An 8,660-nucleotide genomic window follows, 5' to 3' on the forward strand; every position below is an offset into this window, starting at 1 on the left:
GAAGTAGGATAGTTTCTTTCTCTAGTTCCACTGTGGGCATACCATAATTAGCACCTTTCTCTTTGATGTCTTTTTTCGCTTCCTAGTGCAGTTCCCAATGGACTACAAAACATCTATGCGAAAGATATAAGATATCAAAGGAAAAAAAGCTAGTAATTGGATACTAAATACATAACCTTTTACATTTATGAGCAGGCATAGAAACATTCGAAGTACTATGGTTGGACTCAGAATTCCCTAATGCAAACGATGATTGATTGAGTCGAATCCTATCAATGACTGCTCTAGAGCGTTCAAGAGGCACTTATTATGGATGAAGGTTGTGGATGAAGAAATGTTTGCTTTCAACAAAATCACGTATGGGATCTATCTGAGCTAGCTGCAGGAAACGTGCAATTAGTTATATATGAATTTATATAGTTTTGTATCTCCCTAATGGAGCTATTGAGAGATTGAAGGCTCGATCAGTAGCTAAAGGTTATACTCAAGACCTTTGGTATTGATTAGTCAGTGACCTTTGCTCTTGTTGCCAAAAGCTCAATTCAGTCAGAGTGATTATGTCCATCGCTTTTGATAAAGATTGGTTCTTATGGATGCTGGATGTGAAGAACTCCTTTCTTGATGAAGACTTAGAAGAAGAAGTCTATATGGATCAACCTCCAGGGTATGTTGCTTAGGCGAAGTCATGTAAGGTTTTTATCTTCTGAAAGACTGCTATGGTTTGAAATAGTCTCCTTGTGCTTGGTTTGATAAGTTTATTTCTATTGTTACCAAGTATGGCTTTTGTTGTAGTCATGTGGACCACTTGGTATTCCTATAGGAACAAAACACTAACATTGTGGTTCTAGTTGTCCATGTGAACCTTTAAGAGAGATTAGAGAAAGAGAATAGTGAGTTAGGGCTAGGATCCCCCTCACTTAAGTATTTATGTAATAAGATAAAAGCGTACAATGACGATAATAACCCTATGATTAAAGCTTATTCTAACACTCCCCCTCAAGTTAGAATGCATAAATTATACATTCCTTGCTTGTTACAGATATCGCTCAACTTTGCTTTACTCAATAATTTTGTGAACATTTCATCCAACTGATCTGCAGAACGAGTGAATACAGTACATATCTCCCCCTTCTGAATTCTCTGACGAATGAAGTGACAATCGACTTCAATGTGCTTGGTGCTCTCATGGAAGACTGGATTTATTGCAATATAGATGACATCCTTGTTGTTACAATACAACTGTGAAGGCGAAGAAGATACGATACCAATCTCAGACAAAAGTGATCTCAACTAGATAATCTTTGTACTCGTGCGTGTCGTATTCTGTGCTTGACTTTACAATGACGTCATGCCTCTTGCTTTTCCACAATACCAGGTTACCTCCTACAAAAGTTCCAATGCCGGGTAGTTGATCTTCTGTCTGCAAGAGACCCAGCCCAATCAGCATCAGAGAATCCCTCAATTAGCATATGACCATGTCTCTTGAATAATAGGCTCTTTCCTGGTGCACCCTTCAGGTATTTAAGGATCTGAACCACTGCACTCCAGTGTGAGGTACGTGGGGAGCTCATGTACTGACCGACTACCCCTGCAACGTAAGACATATCAGGGCGAGTAACTGTAAGGTATATGAGCTTGTCCACCAGTCTTCTATACCTGCTAGTGTCTTCCAACATGTCCCCTTCTTCTGGAACTAGTTTTACATTGGGATCCATAGGTACAGATGCAGGTTTTACTCCAAGATTCCCTGTCTCCTCCAACAAGTCCAAAACATACTTCTTCTGTGATAGAGACAAGCCACGAGAGGAATATGCCACCTCTATCCCAAGAAAATATCTGAGGCGTCCCAAGTCATATTTAGTGAACTCTTTCTGTATTCCCCTGAATTACTACCTATAATGATGATGTCGTCGACATATACAATCAATAGAACGCAACTCGCTGAGGACTGATGACTGAATACCGAATGATCTACAACACACTGTCTCAAGCCAAACTGCATAACGGCCTCACTGAATCTCCCAAACCATGCTCGTGGAGACTGCTTCAAACCATGCAGAGATTTTCTAAGGCGGCAGACAGAGGAGGACATCTTCCCATGAGCAACATACCCTGGAGATTGCTCCACATACACCTCCTCATGGAGGTCGCCATGTAAGAACTCATTCTTCACTCTAACTGGTGAAGGTCCCAACCATGATTGACCGCAAGGGATAGAAGAACACGAAGAGAGGTTATCTTTGCAACCGGAGAGAAAGTCTCATTGTAATCGACCCCGAACATTTGAGTATATCATTTAGCCACTAAACGTGCTTTCATTCTCTCAACAGTTCCACCTGGTAAATATTTGATAGAGAATATCCATCAACGGCCAACAGGTCTAGCACTAGAGGGAAGAGGAACCGGATCTCTTGTCTGGTTTGTATGTTGAGCACCCATCCCAAGATCCATGGCAGACCGCCATCCTGGGTGAGCCAGAGCCTCTGCCACTGACTGTGGTAACACAACAAAAGACATAGAAGAGACAAAACTATTGAAAGTAGGAGTGAGACGATCATAGGAGAGAAAATTTGAAATAGGATACGTAGTAGAGTGAGACTTAGTACGAGAAGCAATAGGAGAGTCAGAGGTAACTACAGGAGATGGAAGTGAAGATACCTTTGTGGAAGGGACTGGGATCTCTGCCTGTGAAGACGATGTGTCGGGTCGAGTAGGTGGGAGACCATCTGTGCGTAGACGCCTCTGATATTGCTTTTTGGTAGTCGGTGGAGCTGATGGGGCCGAAGAAGAATCAACTGGAACAACAGGAGGCACATATGGTGGTGGATCCGGATCTGGAACAGTGTAAGGAAGTACAGGAAGAGAAACTGAAACCTCGGGTTCCATAAGAGTGGAGCTAGGTGTAGATGGAAGTCTGAAAAAGGGCTCAAACTCAAAGAATGTAACGTCTGCCGACATAAACCACCGACGAAGACAGGACTATAACAACGATATCCTTTCTGTGTACGAGAGTAACCCAGAAAGACACAGCATTCCGACCAAGGGTTGAGTTTGTCCTGACCAGGACCTAAATGATGAACAAAATTGACACACCCAAAGACTCGAGGAGTGAGAGGAAATGGATCCTGTCGAGGATATAAAACCTGAAAGGGAGAGTCACCATGAAGGACAGATGACACTAGGCGATTCGCAAGAAAGCAAGACGTCAAAGTAGCGTCACTCTGACAGAGTAATGTGCGAACCACCTCGAGTAATTAACGCAATTTCCTCTCTGCCACACCATTCTGCTGAGAAGTGTAGGCACAAGAGGATTGGTGCAGAATCCCATGAGACGAAAGGTAATCTTAAAAACCATAAGTACCAGAGAAAAACTCCCGAGCATTATCAGTACGGAGACATTTAATATTGCAACTAAAATGATTTTTTATTTCAGCATGAAAAGCTTGGAAAGCAGAAAAGACCTGAGAACGGTCCTTAAGCTAATACATCTATGTCATACGTGAATAATTATCAATAAAACAATAAAATACTTGAAGCCATTATTAGATGCAGCCCTAGAAGGGTCCCATACATCAAAATAGACTAAATGAAAAGGACTAGCAGAGAGGGAGGCGCGGGAGTTCTCGGTGACAGGGAGGGGAGGGGAGTGCCGATGGGATAGGAGGGGAGGGGGTGCCGATGGGATAGGAGGGGAGGGTGGTGGGGCTGGTGATGCCGGGAATGGGGGCTGGTGAAGATGAAGATGAAGAAGAAGACGATGATGGAGAAGATGGAGGTCAATGGCTGTCCCTAGGGATCAGAAACCCTATGGCTCTGATACCATGTTAAGAGAGATTAGAGAAAGAGAATAGTGAGTTAGGGCTAGGCTCCCCCTCACTTAAGTATTTATATAATAAGATAAAACGTACAATGACGATAATAACCCTATGATTAAAGGTTATTCTAACATGAACAACATTATATTTATATGGAATGATCAAAGAAATATTAATGCACTGGAAAGGTATTTGCAAGAACATGTGCAGACCAAAGATTTGGGACAGTTGTAATACTTTCTTGGCACTGATGTTGTAAGCATGGATTTAAATTTCGGTTTCTGTTTTCTGTTTCGGACATAGCCAAACCGAAATTTCGGCCGAAATTCGGTAAAAAATCAAAGCAAATTTAATGATTGTACTGAAATTTCAGTAATTTCGGCCTAAATTTCGTAAAGAAAATTAAAAAATCACATTTTTCTGAAATTTCGGCCGAAATTTGGTACTCCGGTCGAAATTTCTGGTTTTTGTGATTTCAGTTTCAGTCCCAACCGAAAAACAAAATTTCGGCCAAAATTTCGGTATTTCAACTTAAATTTAAAACCATGGTTGTAAGGTTGAAGTTTGTCATTAACCTATCCTAGAGAAAGTATGCCGTTGATCTTTTGTCAATGGTATGCATGTTATGGTTGAAACCTAATATACTCTTATAGATCCTAATGTCATTGTGGAAGGATAAGGCAGATTTTTTTGGGGACCCTGATAGATATCCTCACCTTGTTGAAATGCGTTTCTACCCAACAATATTGTGCCTTGTTATTGCATTTCATGTAAGTGTTGTGAGCCAATTTGTGCATGCTCCTGCTGCTCATTGTGACGCAATTCGTCACATGTTGTGATACCTAAAGTATGCACTAGGCAGATCAATTATATTCATGAAGAATGATTTACTAGAGAGTTGGAGTAATGTTCCATGGAGAAAAAAGAAGGGAAGAGCCTTTGGAATATGGCTTTTCTAGCTACTATTTGGGTGCTTTGGAAAGAAAGAAATGCACGTGTCTTCAAAGGATACTCAAAGAGGGCTCTTTATCTCTTCAATAAAGTGATACCTATCATGATATCCTTCGTAAAGATCCTTTCAAGCTTCAAATTTGTGGCGGCTTATGATTTGTGGTATGGATGGGAGGAATTCTGCCAAGATATAGAATTTCTACCAAAGATCGTACAAGATTGGGTACCGCCTGCTTCAGGTTTCCTGAAGTTGAACTTTGACGGCTCTAGTATGGGGAATCTGGGACCATCTGGCATAGGGGGAGTGCTATGGAGTGGTGAGATGGGCCTTTGCAGATCCCCCTATAGGGCTCGCAGATGCAAATGAAGTGGAGGTTCGTGCAGTTCATCAAGGAATAAAATTCCTTGAGAATGAAGACTTGAACAACGTGGTCGAGGGAGACTCGCTCAATGTGATTAGATGACTTTCAGGTTCACACTCTATTCCATAGAGGTTTGCTTCTTACTTCGATGAAATTCAAGAGAGGGTAGGTGCCTCAGATATCTCTTTCACTCATGTACGGCGATCGGCCAATGGTGTGGCTGACAGATTGGCTAGAGATGGCATCTCTAGAGGGATTGTGCAACTTTTTTATTTTCTCCCTCCCTAGAGTGTTCCTTCCCTTCGCCCCTATGGGGGCTCATATTGTAATCTTTCCGTTCTTGCTTTGTAATGACCTCCTCTGTCTTTATTCGTTTTAATGAAATTGGTTACCATTAAAAAAAGAGTATTTCTTATGCGGATTCTGTACGATCACCTTCAAACAGATGCTCAACTACAGATTATTGTACTTTTGTTCGAAGCAATTGGTTGGATTCAATTTGGTAGTATTTGTTCCAAGCTTCGCATGAACAATATCTATGCTCCAACTTGAGGGAGAGTATTAAGAACTAGGATAGTTAAGTATTATTCGAATCACCTGTTCACCATAAATCTTCTTTTTTTCCTATTGTTTCTTCAGAAGTGATATATTCGCCCCCTTTTGTTCCACGGGACAGCTCCCTCTAGTGTCATTATGACTACTCTTCCCTGGAAGAAAAGAGGGCGAATATATCCCTTCCCTATTTATTTTACATTACTAATATGGGGCCCATATGGATGGCCCTAATGACATTCCTATAATTGGCGATAAGTGGCTTTATGTATTTAAGACACGTGGGCCGTGGGATTGGAATTCGGCCCTCAAGAATTTCGGTGTCTCCTCTTTCTTTCTCCATCCTCTCCTCTCCTGTTCTCTCCCGCGCACTTGGGTGGCCTCCTCCAAGGTTTCTTTCTCTTCTTTTTACTTTAACAACGTTTACTAGAATGACCTTTGGCTACTGGATGTGGAGCATTTTGTATTTATTAGCTCTCATTTGGATAGAATATGTGGCTATTGAATCATTATTGTGTCGCTCATTTCTACCATATTATGATCTACTCACTTTTCATGTGTTATGGCTGCAGGAAAATGTATATGGGCTCCTAACAAAAATTAGAAATGCGAAGAATGTCTGCATTCAAGAACGCCATCTCCCAACAAAAGAAGAGTTGGCCAAGCGTGTTGGCATTACGGTTGAGAAATTGGAAAGATTGGTTTCCTCCACTAGAACTCCTCTCTCTATTCAACAGGCTGCGTGGAAAGAGCAGGATGTCACTTTTCAGGTAACGCTTCTCATTAGCCATGTCACCTCCCTACCATATCTGACTCTGTTTGAATAAAAAACGCTTTCATGCTAATATATTTATCCATATTGTAATTATTCAAAAAAATATTTATCCATCTTGTTTGCATGTGGCACATCTCTTCTAGTCCAAAGTAAAATGTTATACATTTATACAAATCCATGCAAATGCTGCCTTTAACCTATGTCACAAATATTGTTCTTGGGAATTCTCGGCAAGGGAAAATCTCAGAACATATTAATTTTTTTTTTCGGGTTTATATCAGGAAAAATGATAAAAATAAAATTATTTAAAAAATACATCAACATGTAAATTTAAGAAAAAATATAAAATAAAAAAAAAGTAAAAATATCGTGATAATTACAGTGAAAATATCGCTATATTTTTAAAATCTGGGGATTATTTCGGGATTTTATCGTTTTATCGAAGTGTCGCGATAAAAACACGATATTTTGAAAATATCGGAGATATTTGTGACATAGCGTTTAACTATCGGAGATATTTTGAAAATATGGAGCAACGGTAAGGTTGCTCCATTGTGACTTGGTGGTCACGGGTTCAAGTCACGGAAACAGCCTCTCTGCAAAGCAAGGGTATGGCTGCGTACATCTAGCCCTCCCCAAACCCCGCAATGGCGGGAGTCTCGTGCACTGGGCCATCCTTATCTGTGACATAGCCTTTAACTCGCTCCCACATAGTTTCATCTTTTTTTCTTGTGTAGATTTTCTGTCCAGATAGAAATTCCATTTTTTTTTGCTAAAAGCAAAAGCACCAAAAAGATAATGATGATGACCTCCCATGACTCCCTAGTAAATCGTTTAGGCCTACAAGCAAGGTTTAGAAAATGAGACTCCAATTGGGACTTATTAAGTCATTTCTTTCTTCTCCGAACTGGGCCTGGAGCTCTAATTGCTATTTAATGCTCTCAGGAGGTCACTGCGGATCCCGAGGTTGAAATCCCTGAACTCACTGTTGCAAAGCAGTTTATGAGGCAACACGTGCGCAACCTCCTCAAAGTTCTCACTCCTAAAGAAAGGCAGATAATCCGGTTCAGGTATGGAATCCATGATGGTGAGCGGAAATCGCTGGCACAGATTGGTGCCGTGTTTGGATTGTCAAAAGAGAGGGTTCGGCAAGTGGAGAGCAGGGCTCTGGAGAAGCTCAAGGAGTGCCTCTCAAGCCAAGGGCTAGAGGCGTATGTTGATTTGCTTATTTAAAGGTATCTACTGCTATGCCACTTTTATGAGCTTGGTTTTCGGATTTCTAAAGTAGGAAGAAAATCAATTATTCTTCCTCATCCTTCAAAACTTGATTCTTATAGGGTTATTCCTATGTAGTTGACACATTTGCTCTAACTGCATGTACATATATACTTTCTGTATTACACTCTTCTCTCAGTTACTTAAAAGTGTGAGGAGCTTCAGTGTTGTAATGTGAAGTTGTGTACTAGGCTTACCAACCCTTTTATTTTCCATTTACTGAAATCTTCTACTTATGAGTGTTCCTCCTCAAGCATTCTTGTACCTGTATTTTTCCAATTATTACTGGATTATCTTTTTTGTACTAGAGGTAGTTTGGTCATTACCGTAAAGAAATACCTTCCATTCCTCAGAATGGATGTTATTTGGAATTTGGGTGCTCTCAAGATGCAGGGATGTTGTGGTTTTCAGCATGATATCATAGCCGGTCCGGAAGGTTTGATGTTCACTCATCCATGATTTTTGTCCCCTTTGTGGAGTAGATTGTGCATTTCATCGGTGGTGTTGCACTACTCTTATGGGATATTTGGAGGGTTTGGCCTACACCAAAATCATACCCAACTCCTAATATGCAACCTTAAACTTGATTCAGTTATATATAAGGTAAGGTTTTTGGGCTCATTGGTTTTTGACTACTTTTATGGGATTATCTCAACTCTCAACCAATTCTGTGTAAAAATGAAGGAGCTAGTGCAAATATCAGAACAAGTGTGTAGATATCACTTTGTAAAACAAAGTGAGTAGTGCCATTATCAAACTATGCCAGTGTGAATGTAAGTCCCCTTTCTAACCCCGTTATTATAATTATCTGCATGTAATCATATTAAACTTCAAAAGCATTTATATGTAAAATTACTAGCAGAAGGCTCACAAACTTTAGTGAGTATCTGAGATTAATGAACTGTTCTTCAAGACAACTGGGTTTGAAAA

At 40.5% G+C, this 8,660-nt stretch overlaps 1 protein-coding gene across 1 annotated transcript in view; it reads left to right on the top strand.

Annotated features, from left to right (window-relative positions):
• Nucleotides 1–7,964, top strand: part of SIGF (RNApolymerase sigma-subunit F) — a 42,106-nt gene extending 34,142 nt beyond the window's left edge. The window contains exons 8-9 of the mRNA XM_077365641.1: nt 6,253–6,450; nt 7,401–7,964. Coding sequence (XP_077221756.1) covers nt 6,253–6,450; nt 7,401–7,688 — 486 coding nt within the window. The 3' untranslated portion in view covers nt 7,689–7,964. The remainder of the gene's footprint in view (nt 1–6,252; nt 6,451–7,400) is intronic.
• Nucleotides 7,965–8,660: the final 696 nt, after the last annotated feature.

Source organism: Tasmannia lanceolata, unplaced genomic scaffold (genome assembly GCF_043159265.1).
Source record: "Tasmannia lanceolata isolate RefF3 unplaced genomic scaffold, GAP_Taslan_0.1 ptg000021l, whole genome shotgun sequence".
Lineage (NCBI taxonomy): Eukaryota > Viridiplantae > Streptophyta > Magnoliopsida > Canellales > Winteraceae > Tasmannia > Tasmannia lanceolata.